This window comes from Canis lupus, chromosome 27 (genome assembly GCF_003254725.2).
Source record: "Canis lupus dingo isolate Sandy chromosome 27, ASM325472v2, whole genome shotgun sequence".
Classification (NCBI taxonomy): Eukaryota; Metazoa; Chordata; class Mammalia; order Carnivora; family Canidae; genus Canis; species Canis lupus.
In genome coordinates this window covers 13,775,498-13,793,761 of record NC_064269.1, presented here as the reverse complement: position 1 = coordinate 13,793,761, position 18,264 = coordinate 13,775,498, and the positions used below count along the sequence as shown (strand labels likewise).

At 36.9% G+C, this 18,264-nt stretch overlaps 1 protein-coding gene across 1 annotated transcript in view; it reads right to left on the bottom strand.

The window, feature by feature from the left end:
- SLC2A13 (solute carrier family 2 member 13) overlaps positions 1-18,264 on the bottom strand; it is a 363,418-nt gene that overhangs the window by 115,062 nt on the left and 230,092 nt on the right. Inside the window, exons 5-6 of the mRNA XM_025455601.3 lie at positions 8,396-8,559; positions 1,183-1,303 (exon numbers count right to left, since the gene is read on the bottom strand). Coding sequence (XP_025311386.3) covers positions 1,183-1,303; positions 8,396-8,559 — 285 coding nt within the window. The remainder of the gene's footprint in view (positions 1-1,182; positions 1,304-8,395; positions 8,560-18,264) is intronic.

The window sequence follows — 18,264 nt, the reverse complement described above, 5'->3', positions numbered from 1 at the left end:
GAATTTAGTGTATGAATGTAATGTTTTAATTTCATATGAGTATATGACTAAAAGTTAAGAAATTAATAAATCATTTACCCATTGACTTAAGACTTGTGTACATCTAGTTGAGGCTGGAAGAATATAATTTTTTGTTTTTATTTTTATTGCTTTTTTTTTTTTCTTTCCATTTTTTGTTTTCAAAGCTAGGGCATGAGGCACCTAGGTGACTTAGTTAGGTTTCTGACTCTTGATTTCAACTCAGGTCATGACCTCAGGGTCGTGAAATTAAGCCCTATGTTGAGCTCCACTCTCAGTGTGGACCCTGCTTATGATTCTCTCTCTCCCCCTATTCCTTGCTCCCCCCAACCCATGTGTGCTGTCCAAATAAATAAATAATGCCAGGTTTTGTTTTATCCATATATTTTAAAGGGGCTGCTAGCCTTTTCAACCACTAAAACAAAGTTATAAGCTTTGGAACTCTGCTACCAGATACATTAACTGATCTGTTTATTCAATTTCTGAGTAACTAATTTGTGCATTCTTTAGTCCATCTGTCTATCCATCCATCCATCCATCCATCCATCCATTTCTCCAACCAATTGATCATACAGTGTGCATACCATTAGGCTTAACAGAGTTCCCACGCTTACAATTGGCCGTCCGAATGTATTTCACTCTCTTCCATCATCTCTTTCCATTTCCTAGTGCTCTGAAAGAACTCTAGTAGTGAAAGAAAATCTCCTTTTCTGCATACATGAATGAGAAGATACTTGTGGAACTCTGTGAAGCCTGTTAGAATATCCAGATGATAATCTTCTATATCAGACATATACATCCCAGAAAAGTTTAATTACTGATTAAAGTAATTTATTTTACCTGGAAAATAGATGCCACTGAGTCATACACAGATGATCTAAAAATGGTTTCACAATATTCCTGCTTAGATTCTGTATCAATCCCAACTTCTAATTTCTAGAAAAACATCAGTAGTGTGTCTGATACTTTTCCTCCACACTTTTATCCTCGTGTCTTTGCACATGCTGTTCCTTTTCCTGCTGGGTCCTCCTCACCACCTTTCCCATCCTCTTACCTTCCACCACAAGCAAGCCGCAAATTCATCTCTCAAATTTTAGAAAAGTTAAATGCAAACAAAAAGTTACTAGAATTAGGTTAATGCAGGGGACTGTTATGAGAACTCACCTGTATCTCGTGCAAGAAGTGTTCTGACCCGATGGAGCTACTGGTTTAAAAGTGATGCGTGGTGAAACCTGAGCTGACAGCAGAAATCCCAAAGCAAGAACAAGGAGTGCTACAGTAGTACCTTAAAAAAAAAAAAGGAAAAAAAAAAAAGTTTGACATCAGAGAATAGGTTGGCAACATTCTTTCAAAGCAGACTCGGTTTGGCAAGACATAGCTCTGAAAAAGGATTGTTAAAAAAAAAAAAAAAGGTTCCTGATGTATACACAGATTATCAGAAAAACTCACCAGCACATTCATTGTGAAATAGGACAAGAGAGAAAGTTTATTTGCTAAGCCAAGCCGTAGACTGGTAATGATTTTCTTAAAAAACAAAAACCCTTGGATTGTTAACAGTCTCACCACCAACTAATGCAACCAGAATTACTGGGTGCCTAAGATGTTAGAAATTTGAAAGGCAACATATCACTTACTTACTTTGCGCTTACTTTGCCAAAAAAATTGTTCTAATGGCACCCACCGTTTAAGAATCCAAATCAGTGGGTGAGGGATTGGGGTAACTGGGTGATGGGCACTGAGGAGGGCAATTGATGGGATGACCACTGGGTGTTATACTGTATGTTTGATAATCGAACTTCAATAAAAACAAAATAAAAAAAAAAAAAAGGAATCCAAATCAGTAAACTAAAAACTAACAAACTGAACATTTCAAAAGCAGCTGAGAGAACATTTCTTATTAAAGAGGAGTAGCATTCTTTTCTCGTGACTTGAAGGTGCCAGAAATGATACAGCACATGTATTCATTTGTCCCTCCTATTGGCATCTGGAAGCAGAATCTGTAAGTTGTAGAAATAGTGATTAAGTATATCACTTAAAAGGCTCAGTTTTGAGTCCTGGAGAGACATCCTAACAGTAAAAAAGAAAGTTTTCAAATTTCTGACTATTGTTCCAGCCATTGAGAAAATATACAAAAAGAGATACAGGAAGAAAGAATAAAGAAAATCTGACTGTAGTAATTTGTACAATTAATTTGAACAGGGCAAGATGTTTAAAATATGGAATTTAGGGAAGGCATTACATAAAGTTTTTATTGACTGAACTGGGAGGTACATTTAAGATATGAGCAAAAATATGATTTATGTTTTTATTTTATTTTTATTTATTTATTTATTTATTTTAATTTTTATTTATTTATGATAGTCAGAGAGAGAAAGAGAGAGAGAGAGAGAGGCAGAGACATAGGCAGAGGGAGAAGCAGGCTCCATGCACCGGGAGCCTGACGTGGGATTCGATCCCAGGTCTCCAGGATCGCGCCCTGGGCCAAAGGCAGGCGCTAAACCGCTGCGCCACCCAGGGATCCCTGATTTATGTTTTTAAAAGATTTTATTTATTTATTCATGAGAGACAGAGACAGAGAGAGAGAGAGACAGAGAGAAAGAGAGGCAGAGGGAGAAGCAGGCTCCATGCAGGGAGCCTGACGTGGGACTCGATCCAGGATCGTGGGATCACGCCCTGAGCTGAAGGCAGATGCTCAACCGCTGAGCCACCCGGGCGTCCCAAGCAAAAATATTATTAAATGAATGGATAAAAAAAGAACTTTGGGAAGCACTGTGGAAGTGCAATGGGATTGTGTAATGGCTGAGGTGTATGTGTTTAAGATGAGGGCGATGTGTCCAGTTAAATGCTGTGGATAAGTTTCAATTCTGCCACTTTTTTTACTTCTGTGACCTTGGGCAAGGCACAGGACCTTTCCAAGGTTCAATTTCATCTTCCATAAAATGGGGCTTAGTGAAAATACCAAATTGCCAAATTGCAGTGAAGTTTAAATATCCTAATGTATTTGAAAGATTTTGGCAATGCTACAAAATGCTATTGTACTATCAGAGTCATAAGAAATAGCAGAAGTAGCAGCAGCAGCAGCAGCAGCAGCCACCACCTTTCAAAATCACAGGAAAAAAAGTTGAAGGAAGGGGAGGCCTGAAGGGGAGATAAGAAGTCTATTTTTGCCACACTGGGTCAAAAAAGCCATGAACCTAAAATCTCAGTTTGTTTGCCCCTTGCTGGCTTAAGACTCAAGCCGGAAGTAGGAATAGTTGGAGGCTTTTTTTTTTTTTTTTCCCTGAAAGGATGATCAGAGCCCTGAACTGGGAAACTGAAAAGAGGTCTTTGAGAAAGAGAGTGGATATATTAGGTCTATTACGAAAATCATTCCTCTTCAAACCAAAACAAACCTGAATTTTACTGTGAATCTGCCCATCAAAGAACCCAGGTCCTTAAAGTATTTCCCCAAATTACTTCCATGGCACATTGTTATGGGGCAGGGAAGACTGGTAGAGATTTTCCATCTGGTAATGTTGATAATGTAAGATATGAAGGACACATGATACATTTCTTTTATAATGCTTATTAAATAACCTACCTCCATGACAAAGTATAAATAAACTCTAAGATGGTATACCTAGCACATGAATGAATGAATGGACCATAGTGCCATAGATTTTTGTAATACTGAGTATTTTTGGGGGAAAAAAAACAAATCTTAAGACTATCCAATTGAGGTCATAGGGTTAATATGGTACATATCCTAGCCAAGAGTTCTGCAGCACGTACAGTGTATCTCTTGCATCCCTCTCTAAAAAGGTCCAATTTACCTGCAAAATATGGTGAACCAACCCTCCTAGGTACACAAAATTCCTAAAAAGCTGAAGATTTAACCCTTAAGCACAAACTTATTTTTATTTCAATGCATTTTAGATGACAATCCTTTAAAAGTCAGTATTATACCTTTATATTCTTTATTATATATAGCAGTGTTTCTCAGGCCTAATTTACTACTGGCAGCAAATGCTTGGGATGTACATAAACCTCTGAATCAGCATATCCAGAAAATGCAGAACAGACACCTGAGTTTTAAACAGCTCCCCAGATTATTGGGCAACACATATGTTTTGGTATAGCTTATTTTATAGATGTGTATGTGTGTGATATGATATATAAATATATATATATGTATATATGATCACATATATGGGACATATGATAATTTGTAAAATAAACTTTTAAACTTTAAAAAATATTTTAAAAGATTTATTTATTATTTGAGAGAGCATGAGAGGACGCAGCAGGGTGGGTAATCTTAAGCAGACTCCTCACTGAGCATGGAACCTGACTTGGGGCTCCATCTCATGACCCCGAGATCACGACCTGAGCTGAAACTAAGAGTTGGGTGTTTAACTGACTGCACCACTCAGGCGCCCCAATATAACTTGTAAAATAAACTTTTAAGATGATAAACTCCTTAGGAAGGGAAATGGTATCTTAAATGACTTTACGCAATAAATTTTAAAATGATCACCTAATCCTTATATACTCGTATACCTTTAAAGCTTAAAACTACTTGAATTACCGATTTCCTTTCATTTAAGAAGTTATAGACATTTTATTAGCCACTTGTTAGTATTCAAATTATTATAATTATTGTCAGATTGATCATTACTCCAACCAAATTTGAGTCCAATATAAGAAGGCCTTGGATCTTCTCCAGTGCTCTCTGCAGTTTAGGCACATTCTTTATATTTTAAGCGAAGAGTCTCTTCTTAACTAAGTATATTGTGACACTTTGGGATTCTGATATAATTTTCCTAATAAAGATGGTCTTCACAGAAGTGAAGTGTGTTGGATAAATAATATGCTAAACAATATCTAATTCAATAAGTTACTATTAACTACCTGGTGCAGTGCTAAATTACTAGTAAATACTTAGAAAATTTTTAATTCCTATTCCCATGACTCTAATAAAGCACACTGTTGTATATAAGTATCAGCTGGGGAACCTGTTTGACACTCACATGCTCCAGACCCCATCTTCAGAGATCCTAACACATTTGGGTAAGGTCCATAAGTACATATTTCAAAATAAGTACCCTCTGGTAATTCTGATTGAGACAGCCTATGAGTGACGTTTTCAGAAATATTCTACTATCAAGATATCTGAGGACAACTAACACTGTGTTTCTGGCTGTCTGATTAGTTATAATAAATCTGTATAGACACAGATTTTCTTCTGTTAAAAATATCAAGAGATTATCATTATATGTTTAATATGTCTTTATATGTGTAATATTTACGAGAAAGACCAGTTCTCTGAGCAAAGCTTTAAAAATATTAAAAATCATTTGGGCACTTGGGGTAACTCAGCTGGTTAAGGATCTGACTCTTGATTTTGGCTCAGGTCACCATCTCTGGGTCATGGGATTAAGCCCTGCATTGGGCTCCTCGCTCAGCCAGGAGTCTGAGATTCTCTGCCCTTCCTCCTGTTGTCTCTGTCAAATAAATACATCAATCTTTAAAAATTATCAAAAGTCAGACCACCACAAAATGTCCTCCATTTAAAATTATTCATGGACTATATATTTTACATTTCTTTGTATCAAGAGTACTTTTGTCCAGGTCTAGATAAGTATAGTTTATTTGTAGTGATTTTTAAAGAATACCTATTCAAAAATTATTTTGATAGAAGTTCTCAGTAATTTAACCCAGTATCATAAAATAAATCATAATAAAAACGTAAGAAAAGGGACAGAATTGGATCAAAGGCTTTTAAGAAATTTTAAATAGAACAGTATCCTAATCCTTAGCACTATCAAATAGTTTTGATATCTACAAAAACCAAAACAAAATATTGAAATAAATATATAACTAACCCAGAACCAATTGGCATCAGAAAGTGAAACGAACATCCACAGGAAGGGTAATATTAATCCACTAGCAAGGCTGTTGAACAGCATGTTTTTGACTGAACGTGTAAAATTCCATTGGTCATTGTAGTCTACTGGCACCTATTAAATCCGTTAAAAACCAGAACTGCATAAAGAGCTCTATTTACCACTATATGTACATGTAGAAGAGGAGACCTGTGATAAGAAACTAGGCCTTTTACCTCTTAAACCACTGTAATATCTACATCATCACTTTAATTGGCTATATAACAAGGAGCTCAAGTATCTACTTGATGGAAGATCTCTCTCATGCGAGAGCAATCACTGCATGGTGTTAGTAGTGTGCAGAGCTGGAGTGTTGGTGGTTTTGACTGGAAACAAAAAAAGGCAGGAAAGAAAAGTGCCTCCGGGTTGCTCATGAAAAGCAGTCCCTAACATCTCTCAGTACTGTTCTCCCAGGTAATTGTCTTAATACTTTCTCTTAATAGCCAGGGATGGGCTCTGGAAATTCTTGGAGCAGAACACCTACATTGAGAGGTGAAACAGGACATCAGCTAGGAGAGTTCAGGAAAGTTCCTGGATTCCGGTGATTCAAGCTTATTTCACATTATGGTTAAAACAACAAAGAATCACCCTGTCAGGAAAAATGCTGTGATGGCTAAGATGAGCTAGGCACCTTACTACCTATGTCAGGAAGAGGTTTAAAATGTCATATGTGTATAAATGTGTTTGGTCCTCTTTATAACCCTATGTAGTAGGGACTTGAATTGCTTTTTACTAATGAGAAAATGGAAACTTGCCCAAAGTCACAAAATTCAAACTCAAGCAGTATGGCTCTAGATCTACAATGCCTTAAAAACCTTCAGAAGTTGATGAGAAAGTGTCTCATTGAAATATGACAAATAAAGGGCTACTAGAAAAAATGTTTTCCTCAGATGCCAAAGCCAAATGTCAAATTTAAGAAGACCTGAAATTCTATTTAAAAAAATAGACTTCTTACAGTTGCAATATACAGAGGCCCTGTTAAAAACGAAGGGTGGGTATCCATTAAAAAATTGTAAAGCAGCTATTCCCTCTTCTTCAGGTTGACCTGAACCTCTAGAAATCAACAAACCTAATTTCTACCCAATTATAGGAATTTATTTTTGGTACATCACCACTTGATGGCCATGTATCCTTCTGTTGAGAGTTTATCATCCTAATAAGACAGACCAATTTATTGTTAGATAGTTCTGATTAAGAATATATTTTCCATATTAAGTAAAAATTATACCCTTATAACATCTACCACCTGCTAGAATAAGATATATACTGGGTATCCCTATAGTCTTTCTTCCAGACTAACACTACACTACTAGTTTCTTCAACAAGTTTACGAATGGATGTTTTTTTGCCTTCTTGTCCCTTACATTTTCTCACTTACCCTCCTGCTTCCCTGTGTACCTTGACTGTTACAATTACCTTTGCCTCTTAATCAGACAATCTTTGCTCACCCTCCTCTCAGTTCAACTTACATTATCAGACTTAAGTCCTTCCACTGCTTAGGCAAGAACAGAGCGTGGAAGCATTCTATTCTTCCTGATGGAGATAATGGTAGGAGAGACTATGTGTTCCTAATAACTTTGGAATGCAGATTGCATTTTCTCATTAAAATCTGGGACAAGTGCCTGAAGCAGTGCTATTAGATCAGTGTTTAAAGGTATAATTTGGTTAAAAGAGAATGTAGTTCATGTTAGCCTGGAAACTCTACATTTTAATGGAAAAATGTATTCTTATTCTAATTAAACTTATAAAGGAGCTATTAGAAGCCAGCTAATTGATAATTAGTAATCTATATATATGAAAGAGATAAGAAAATTGTATAATGCAACATGTGAAGACAATGGCAAAGGTGGATTTCATTCTGTAAGTGAAGCAGAAAAATAATGTATAGAATTTAAAGACAAAAAGTACTTGAAAGTGAGAAAAGTTTTGTCTTATTTAACTATTATAGAAAACACATTTAACCAGTTAGGATTTACCTTAGAATCTGAGCCTGGTTCAAATACTTTACAAAGAGTCTGTTGCTGCTTTCTGAAGAAATTAAATAGTTCTAATATTCTACTATTCAAAGAGCTTTAAAAAAATGCTCCAAATTTACTTCCATATTATACCAAACTTAAAAATAAAACAGGTTAAAAAGCGAGTTTATGAAGATCAAATTTTTCAAAGAAGAACAAAAACCAATTATTCTTTTCACTTTTGTACCTTTGAGCAGAGCTCAAAATTAACAGCAGTAGAATGTTACCCTCCGTAGATTCAGATTGGTCTTAAAATTCCAGTTTCTAGTTACATTCTAGTTACATATCATAACATTCAGTTCCTTTTAAAAAACTTTTTGTCTAAAAGGAGTCTATTATTTGGCTAAGAGAACAATATCATAATTGCTACTGGTATTGTATTTTGGAAGGTGAGCTTGTCATCATTAGAGAAAAAGAGTTCTTCATCCCGTCACCTACCTGCTAAGCTCCCAAAGGTAAGCTTCCTGCGGCCTACTTTCTCAACAAGCCAGACTCCCACAAGCGTGAAAATGAAATTTGTGAAGGCTGTAACGGAAGCCAGCCATATTGCAAGTCTATCATCTTCAACACCAGACATCTGCAGAATGGTTGCACTGTAGTACCTATGAGGAAAGAATAAAATGATTGTTGTTAATAGTTATTTGAGAAACAGAACTGTTCCTGTAGAAAAATAACAGTAAATCTAAAAAGATCACAAGTTGCTAGAGTAATAGCATCAGGTTAGCATGGGAATTCATGCAAAGTGTTCAAATGATCACAATACAAAGACTGTTCAGATAAATTTATTTTGAACTTTGCATAATCAAAAGATACTCAAGCAAGTGGATAGCAGGTTGAAGGCTTTAAGAGTGAAATGTACACAAGTAGGGGGCAATGGCTTGTTTCATGAAGACTACCACACTAATTCAAGGATAAGTTCCAAGTCCATGGAGTGAATCAGAAGTCATCATCATACACTGTAAATTTACATACTTAAGAGAATAAATAGACGTGTTGCTTATGATAAGGGAAGTGTGATATAATGGCAGAAATTGGGCAGAAGGAATCTCTTTAAAGAAGAGACAAGAAGAATGTGTCAATTTATTTGGCATTTTTTTAAGGAGATAAGAAACTGACATGATGTACACGAGAATGGTTTGGTGGTTTCTACAAAAGTGTAATCTTTGGTAAGCTAAGTCTCTAGCACAATCTATATGATTAGGCTCCACAGATTCATTTTTATTCTAAATGAATTAACCAGAGACTAGTTCTAAAAAACCGTAAAGCAAATTTGTTGATGCACTACGGGATTTACCCTTGATACATTTAAAGAAGACCGGTTTCTTACAGGACACTCCTTTTTTCTGAAACTATCAGTAGCTAAATCAAAGACTACTTTAAAGCTGTCCTTAAAACAAAGGAAGCAAAATACTCCTGGTGAATCACTTATGAAATCCGACAGGATTCAAATCCTGAAGACACATTTCTGAACCATGGCTTTGCCTAGCTTCTGAACCATTCTAAAACACGTTAGCTTATCCGAATCAGATAGTGGGCAACCAAGCAATGTTCAATCAAGCAGGATATTTCGATACTTACAATCTACTGTTTCCAAATAGTTATCAACATTTTCATAGCATTTCAAAAATAAAATCTGTTTTAAATACATTTGCATTTCAATGATTTACTAACAGCCTCTATTTTCTAAATTAATGATGATCTTCTTACATAAAACATTAACGCCAATGCGCTCATTTACGTTAATAGAACGGTTTTCCTTTTTAAAAGTTGTAAACCAAACTTATAAATTATGCAACACAAGGATGTGTTTTACTGATTACACTAAAAATTATGCCAAACATTTTAAGATTTTTGAATTCTGACAATAGTTGTAAAAAAGAGAAATTAAATTCCCAGTGGAATTACTCCCATCATTATGAAAATTGTGAACATTTTGCAATCACAGTGTAAAGTGACAATAAAAGTTATGAAAATAATTCATTCCATCTGAATAATGTTTACAGTTTCCAAGCTTTACCATATACATTCTCAATATCATAAAGACTTGCTCAGCAAGTCAGATCCCACATGCAACCACTGAGAAATCAACATCAGTAACAAATCTAAAAAGGCAGTAAATAGAAGCACTGAGAGAATATACAAATATTTAAAGTCAAAAAAATTTGATACCAGCCATGCTATTTGATTACATTTCAGTCTTCTCAATATTTTCATATTATTTTTTAAGATTTTTATTTATTTATTCATGAGAGACAGAGAGACAGAGAGAGAGAGAGAGAGAGAGAGAGAGAGAGAGGGAGAAGCAGGCTCCCTATGGGGAGCCTGATGCAGAACTGATCCCAGGACCCCAGATCATGACCTGAGCTGATGGCAGAGACTCAACCACTGAGCCACCCAGGCATCCCAGATATTTTCACAATATTTAAATAAATAAAAAAAATAGATCTATCAAGCAAGATAATTCCTTTAAAAAAAAGATTTTATTTATTTGAAAGAGCAAACGTGTGAGTGGGGCAGGGGTGCAGGGGAGCAGCAGAGAGGAAAGAGAGGGAGAAGCAGACTCTGTGCTGAGCATGAGCCCCATGAGGGGCTTGATCCCAGGGCCCTGAGATCATGACTTGAGCCAAAGGCAGACACTTGACTGAGCCACCCAGGTGCCCCAACACACAAAATAATTCTTGCAAAGAGACTCGTGAAAAAATTAAACAAGGCAGAGAGACTATTTTGATGTTTTCATTTTGCTACAACAAAACCATGAAATTCCAAGTGTTAAGAATTAAGAGATAAAGAAGGAGAAATGGCATCAAAGGAAACTAGTCAGTGCCAAAATTTTATTTAAAATAAAAATGTTCCCTAGGTATTTAAAAAAAAATTTATAGTACTTAAGTTTTATTTATTAATTTTTAAAGATTTTATTTATTTATTCATGAGAGACACAGAGAGAGAGAGAGAGAGGCAGAGACACAGGCAGAGGGAGAAGCAGGCTCCGTGCAGGGAACCTGAGGTGGGACTCAATCCCGGGACCTCAGGATCATGCCCTGGGCTGAAGGCAGGCACCAAACCGCTGAGCCATCCAGGGATCCCCCAGTACTTAAGTTTTAGAGGCAGAATATAACCAAAGACTGGCCTGGGAATCAGAAATCTGCAATCTAATGGTATCTCTGTGGTAGGTTGGCCAGGTTAGGTAACAATCATTTGTTCACTTCAAATTTATTTACTGAGTATTTACTCTATAAGCTATGTGAGTTACTAAGATCCCACAAATATATTAGACCTATTTGCTACCTTCAAGAAACTCACAGAATGAAACAAAATGAAATGGAAATAATTATTTTTAAAGATTTTATTTATTTATTCATGAGAGAGAGAGGAAGAGGCAGAGGGAGAAAAGTAGGCTCCCTGCAGGGAACCTGATGTAGGACTCCATCCCAGGACCCTAGGATCATGTCCTGAGGTGAATGAAGCCAGAGGCTTAACCACTGAGCCACACAGGCATCCGGAAATGGAAATACTTTTAATCAAAGAATACAAGTCATAATGTGGCATAAAGGATAGATGGAATAATTTTATTTGACGTGCTATGTTCCTTGATTTTCCAGGGAGTTTAATATTTGAATTGAGTCTCAAAGAATTCATAGGGGATTGTGAGGAGGCGTGCGGATCTGGAAGGACACCAGTGGCAGAGAAAATGAAATGCAGGAAGAATAAAAGTGCAAAACACTAGGCCAGGCTCATCAAACGTTAAGTATTTTACCTTGGCTAATATAAGGTGCATAAGAAAAAGAAGTATGACGTAGCTGCAGCAGAAGTTTCTGTTGTCAAGGGGCCTTCACTGCCAAGCTACATGTGTGAGCTTTTTTTCTCTAGACAAAGGAAAAGTCATAAAATGGACTTTAAAGAGAAATAACATAATAAATGTATTCCATGAAAAGCTCACTCCCATGATAGCCAAGTAGGCAGCCTGGAGGCTGACTGAAACAAAGGTATATTGTTTTGAAGTGTATTTCAGGTCAGGCAACAGACACCTGCAGATTTTCTGCATTAATGGGAAGCAGTGAGGGCAGGGTGCTGAAATTCACTGACTGTCTTTTATCTCCTTGCCAGCAAGCCCTGCAAATTCAACATACACTAAATCTTTTCCTGGATGGAGTACCTTGAGTTTGATCTTCATTCTTCCTTTCTTGGAACACTGGTAAATGCATTGTTTTTTATTGTTGCCATAACAAATGACCACAAGGTTAGTGGCTTAAATCAACAAAATATATTGCTAACGGTTCTGTAAGTCAGGAATTGGACATGAACTTCACTAGGTATCAAAAATCATAGGTGTCTGGAGGGCGTTCCTTTCCGGAAGCTCAAGGGAGAACAGGTTTCTTTTGCCTTTCCCAGGCTTTAGAAGTCTGGGCTCGTGCAGCCCCCTCCTCAACCTCAAAGCCAGCAAAAGTGGCCAAGTACCTTTCACATCACTTGTCCTCTTCTACATTTAAGAACCTTTGTGAATACACTGGGGCAACTCAGATAACCCAAAATAATCTCCCCATTTTAAGGTAAATGATTAACAGATTTAATTCAATCTGTATCTAATCTCTCTTTCCATGTTATGTAACATAGTCATAGGTTGCAGGGATTAGGGTACGTACACATCTTTGGCAGGGGAGGCATTATTCTGTTCATCACACACAACTAAAGTGCTAATAAGCAGTAAAATAAGCAAAAGGCCATCAGTTAAAAGACAAGGACATTCACTTAAAGGGCAATCAGCTCCAGAAAAATTCAGGCAATAACTATATTCTCTTTCACAGGACAGGGGGATGACATATCTAGGGCAGAATAACTCACGAATCTTGTTTTTTAGTCAGGTCATGGTGAAAAGGTACATTGAATTTACATTTTAAAATGTGTGAATTCCAATGTTTCTGTAAATGGTGCTATCGGCCAACCACTTATGGAATGGACTACCACTGTATGTACAACCTTCTAAGCCTTATGTAGTAGTTTGTTCAAGGAACTGGGTGTTTAAAAGTTGCACGAAGCCTAAGAATCTTCTTCATAAAAGAACAATATGGACAACTGAAAAGGCTTTCTTTCCTTTTAGACTAAAGTAGGGATGCCTCCTCTTTTCAAAATCATTTTATAGTACCGATCAGACAAACTATCATCTTTATCAAAGACTCTGTGGGCAACCTCTGGTCATCTCACACATGCCAATTCTTCCCCAGAGTGAAGTTGAAAGCCATGAGGTCAGTGTGTTCTCACAGAAGACCAGCTTCACAACTCTCTATAGATATCTAAGAACAGAAATGGCTGTACTGTATGTGCATTGCAATCTCAGAGGTTATCTGAGACCCAGTTTCTAATCCTGATTTTAAATCTGAATAAAACAAAATAGCTCAAGAAAACATCTAGGCTTTGATAATGGCAATCTGCCTTAGTGAGGACTTTAAACTAGCAATAAAAGGTGTGCACTTTACATGCTTAGCAAAATACATATATTGTTTTCTTTTGTTCTATATTTGAACAAGCATTTCCTAGGGGTTTCTGAAAAAGTATTTTTTTTTTTAACTCCTTGAAGGCATACCTGTCTGTTTCACTATTGCCAGGTCAAAGATTTAACTTAACGCAAGTAGTCAATAGTTGTTAGGTTTATTGAATTTATCTACCACCAAGTTTCAAAAAGGAATTAAGAATATTTATAATAAATAACAGATGACAGAATTGCTAAAACAAAAATACTGGTAAGAGAGGTCGAAGAAGATGAAGTTAATTTTATAAAAACTGTGGCCACAGAGTAACTACAAGCTAGCCCTAAGATTCCTGGAGGCCAAAGCAAAATAGCAAACGATAGTTTGTCTGACAAAATGTATCAGTTCATAATAAAGACAAACTTTTTCTGGTATAAAATTATAAAGACTTCAACTTCCCAAATAAAACAGATACGGAATATATTCTTTCCAGTGTGTCCTAGCAGTGCTGCAGGCAGCTTACAAATTCAGTTACCTATGAAACTTGAACTTGCGGGTTACTTTCATACTTGGCAGTTTTCATACGTGGGATGATAAAGACCAAGTTAAATGAGAAGAGGGGGAATTTACGGAGCTGATTTCCATTATCTAAGTTATATTATTTGGCTCTTTTAGTTCCTAGTATTATAAATATATTTATTTGTATCATACATACACAGTACATGGACTACAGAATTTAAAATGTCATTCTAGGGGTGCCTGGGCAGCTCAGTCAGTTAGGCTCAGGTCATGACCCCAAGGTCCTGGGATTGAGTCCCGTGTGGGGCTCCCTGTTCAGTGGGGAGCCTGCTTCTCCCTCTCCCTCTGATGCTCCCTTTGCTTGTGCTTGCTCTCTGTCAAATAAATAAAATCTTAGGAAAAAAAAAAGAAATAATATTCTTTAAAAAAATAAAGAAAGTGTCATTCTAATAAAAGATATTCTTTTAACTGAAAACATTTTATTTTCCTACTGGGATGGTGTTTATATAGTTGAAAACATGGATAACTATGTGCTAGCTTTAGGAAAAATGTTTAATCTAAATACAAAAATCTTAAAGACAGTTTAAAAAATGATTAAGATTTTCAAACCTATTTTATGTACTTTGTACAGTAAAAAATTAGCTTTCTATATTATTAGGTGGAAGCCATGAAGCAAAAAATAGAAAAGTAGAAATTAGGATTTCATGTATATCATGCATTTTGAGCTAACACATTAACTGTACCACACTATGCTTCAATCAAATAATCCAAAAAATCATTAATGATCTTTAGAAAATATAATTATTAAAGACATTTAATACTTTACAAAACAATTTTCTTTTTTTTAAGATTTTATTTATTTATTCATGGAAGACACAGAGAGAGAGGCAGGAACATAGGCAGAGGGAGAAGCAGGCTCCCTGCAGGAAGCCTGATATGGGACTCGATCCCAGGATGCTGGGATCACAACCTGAGCCAAAGACAGATGCTCAACCATTGAGCCACCCAGGAGCCCCACAAAACAATTTTCATAATTAAAATTATTTCATTAGTGTTTGGGGAAGAACAAATAAAAAACATGTCAAAAAAGATAAAAGAGATTCGATAGATCCTCAGTGTTCCCAACTGTGACCTACTCTCCATCTCAGAGACCACTGGTTCCTTCATCCTGGTTGGCTTCAAGCCTCTAGAAATGTCAGGAGAGATGTCCTTATGTCGCATCCATCCAACTCAGACAGATCATTGACCTTGCTCTAAGCAACACTAAGAACAACTCTGACTTGAAATTCACCATTTGCCAGATTAACCTACTAATTCATTGTATAAAACATATGCCTACAGGAAAATGCACATTTGGGACTTCATGCAAGCATGTGTCTCCCATCTGTTGAACTGTATGTATATCAAATCAGGTGTGTTTTTTCCCAATCCTGTTTATGCCTATCATTATAATTATGTAATCAAATAGTAAAAAGCAATAGAACATAAGATGCTTTAAAAAAAAGTATTAAAAACAGACCTATATGTTTGGAAAGAGTGAATAAAGGTGAGTTCTTAAAGCAAAAACCAACTATGTGGGCAACACAACTGTAAACAGTTGGGGATAAAATGATAAAGTCTAGAAGATTTTGCCCTTGTGTTTCTTCTTAAGAATCTTTCAATTAGGGCAGCCCTGGTGGCACAGGGGTTTAGCGCCGCCTGCAGCCCAGGGCGTGATTCTGGAGACCCTGGATCGAGTCCCACGTCAGGCTCTCTGCATGGAGCCTGCTCTCCCTCTGCCTGTGTCTCTGCCTCTCTCTCTCTCTGTGTCTCTATGAATAAATAAAATCTAAATAAATAAATAATCTTTCAATTATCGTTCTATTTGCAAGAAGCTAAAGCTGGAATCCACAGGTGAGAATACTGAGTGTGACTTATGCAAGAAAAACAATCTGGAAGTTCAAGCAGTGAATATAAGTAAATACTATACAACTAAAAATAAAATTTCCTCATAGCTATCTTTCTCAGTTAACTAAACAAGTGCCGACCCAATCACATCAGATATAAGGGCTTTCACCTTGCTCTGTCAAGTCTCACACACCTGCTTATTTCATTAACAAGCAAGACGCCTGGGGATCCCTGGGTGGCGCAGCGGTTTGGCGCCTGCCTTTGGCCCAGGGCGCGATCCTGGAGACCCAGGATCGAATCCCACGTCGGGCTCCCGGTGCATGGAGCCTGCTTCTCCCTCTGCCTGTGTCTCTGCCTCTCTCTCTCTCTCTGTGACTATCATGAATAAATAAATAAAATCTTTAAAAAAAACAAAAAACAAACAAACAAAAAAAAAACAAGCAAGACGCCAAGACTTTTCACCTGTTTCCACTGGTCGTTTCCTTCCACACTAATCTGTACATTCACTGATTTGACTTCATCTTCCTCTCGTCTTTGCTCTACTAAGATCTCCCTGTGCCCTGTGAACAAAGTCTGGACATGAGGGCACCACCTTCTTACAGCGTGCATGTAGAGTCCTGGCTGTTTTTCCCTTACATCCTACATATTCAAGGAGGCCTGAGGATCTGGATGATGAGGGCAAGGAAAGAGCTAGACTATCCCCTAACCTTCCTGCTTTAATGCAGCCTATTTTCTGGTCACTCTTTATTCAATGGTCATTTCTCCACCTGCCTGACAGTTTTCTTCTCCATTTCTACCTCTGTGTCATGATTCTTGGGGAGAATTGACATGGAACATCTGGACATCACCCCAGTCTCCTACCTGCTCCCCTTCTGAAATCCTTCAAGTATCCTAGTGTCTGACCCTACCCACCCTCAATGGCTCACTTGAATTCTCTCACTCTCATGGAGATGGCTGAGCCATATATTCACTATCCTCTTTTTAGTTATCCATCATCATCTGTTTCTGCTCCATTCCCATAATTGTACTGTCTCCCATCAGTTTAAATTTCCCAAACCAGTGTTTCTCAGTGTGTTTTAGAATCACCTGGAGAGCCTGTTCAAATCGAGTGCTGGACCTCAACCTGATTTTCTGATTTAGTAGGTCTAGGACCAAGAATTTACATTTTAACCAAGTTTCCAAGTAATGTTGACAATGCCTTGAAAACATACTTCCCCAAACAAATATTACAGTATGTTCTTTTCAGCATTCTCAAATTCCCTGGTTTGTTCCCCCTTTGTCATAGTCATTCCATAAACACCAACTGTGCTTACTTATACCTACGTATTCTTCTACTCTGCATTCATACCTAGCAGCTGAAAGGCTCTACACAAACACAAATTGAACTTACCTGGAATTCCCTAAGATGCATATACTATAGTTCTGCAAAGGATGACTTGATGGCACCTCCTTTCCTTCTAGTGTCCCAATCTATCCAGCCTCAGGTGAAATCTTGACTAATATACACTGAGAAAGTGTGAGCAATCAGAGAGCTACTTCCTTATTTCACCACCACTGAAATCTACCAACCTAACTGATCAATTCTACATTAATCCATGAAAAGTTGATTAGCACTCAAATATTTCTTTTCTAGATTCCATCTTCAACATCACTGCTGGAATAATCAATTTTCTGCTTTTCCTCAGCAATTTGTCAGCACTTCTCTTACAATACATACAACTTTCCCTCTGCTACTAGACTTAAATACACATTTTATTTCCTATTAGACCATAAACTCCCCAAAGAACAATCTACATGTGATTTATCTTTGCAACTGACAGAGTAGGCTTATAACTATTTCTTTTAAAACTTACAAAATGCTTATTTAAATGAATGGATGGAGTAGCCGTCTATTGTTTTTTTTTTTTTTTTTTTTGGCTTTATTTTAAAATTCATATTGAGAGGGGCACCTGGGTGGCTCAGTGTTGAGCGTTTGCCTTCGGCTCAGGTCTTGATCCTGGGGTCCTGGGGTTGAGTCCCACATCAGGCTCCCTGCAGGTAGCCTGCCTCTCCCTCTGTCTCTGCCTCTCTCTGTGTGTATCTCTCATGAATAAAATAAATAAAATCTTTAAAAAAATTCATATTGAGATATAATTTATATACCAAAAATGCAAACTTTTAGAAGTATGTCATTCAATGGTTTTAGTATATCTACTACATTTTAATTTCTTAAATCATTATAATATATGTTCATAATAAGGTATTTTAAAAATCCATAACGTTTAAGGAAATAAGAAAAAAAAAGCCCTTGGGGTAAAGTGAGAGGGTGGGTAGAAGGTTGTGTCTTGATGGGTTTAGTTTTAACATATTTCTCACCATCATGCTTTCTGGATTCAGCTACAATCCTTCCTACCTAGCAGGCCAGCCCTGAGTTCCCAGGTACCCTGATGGCTGGGAAAG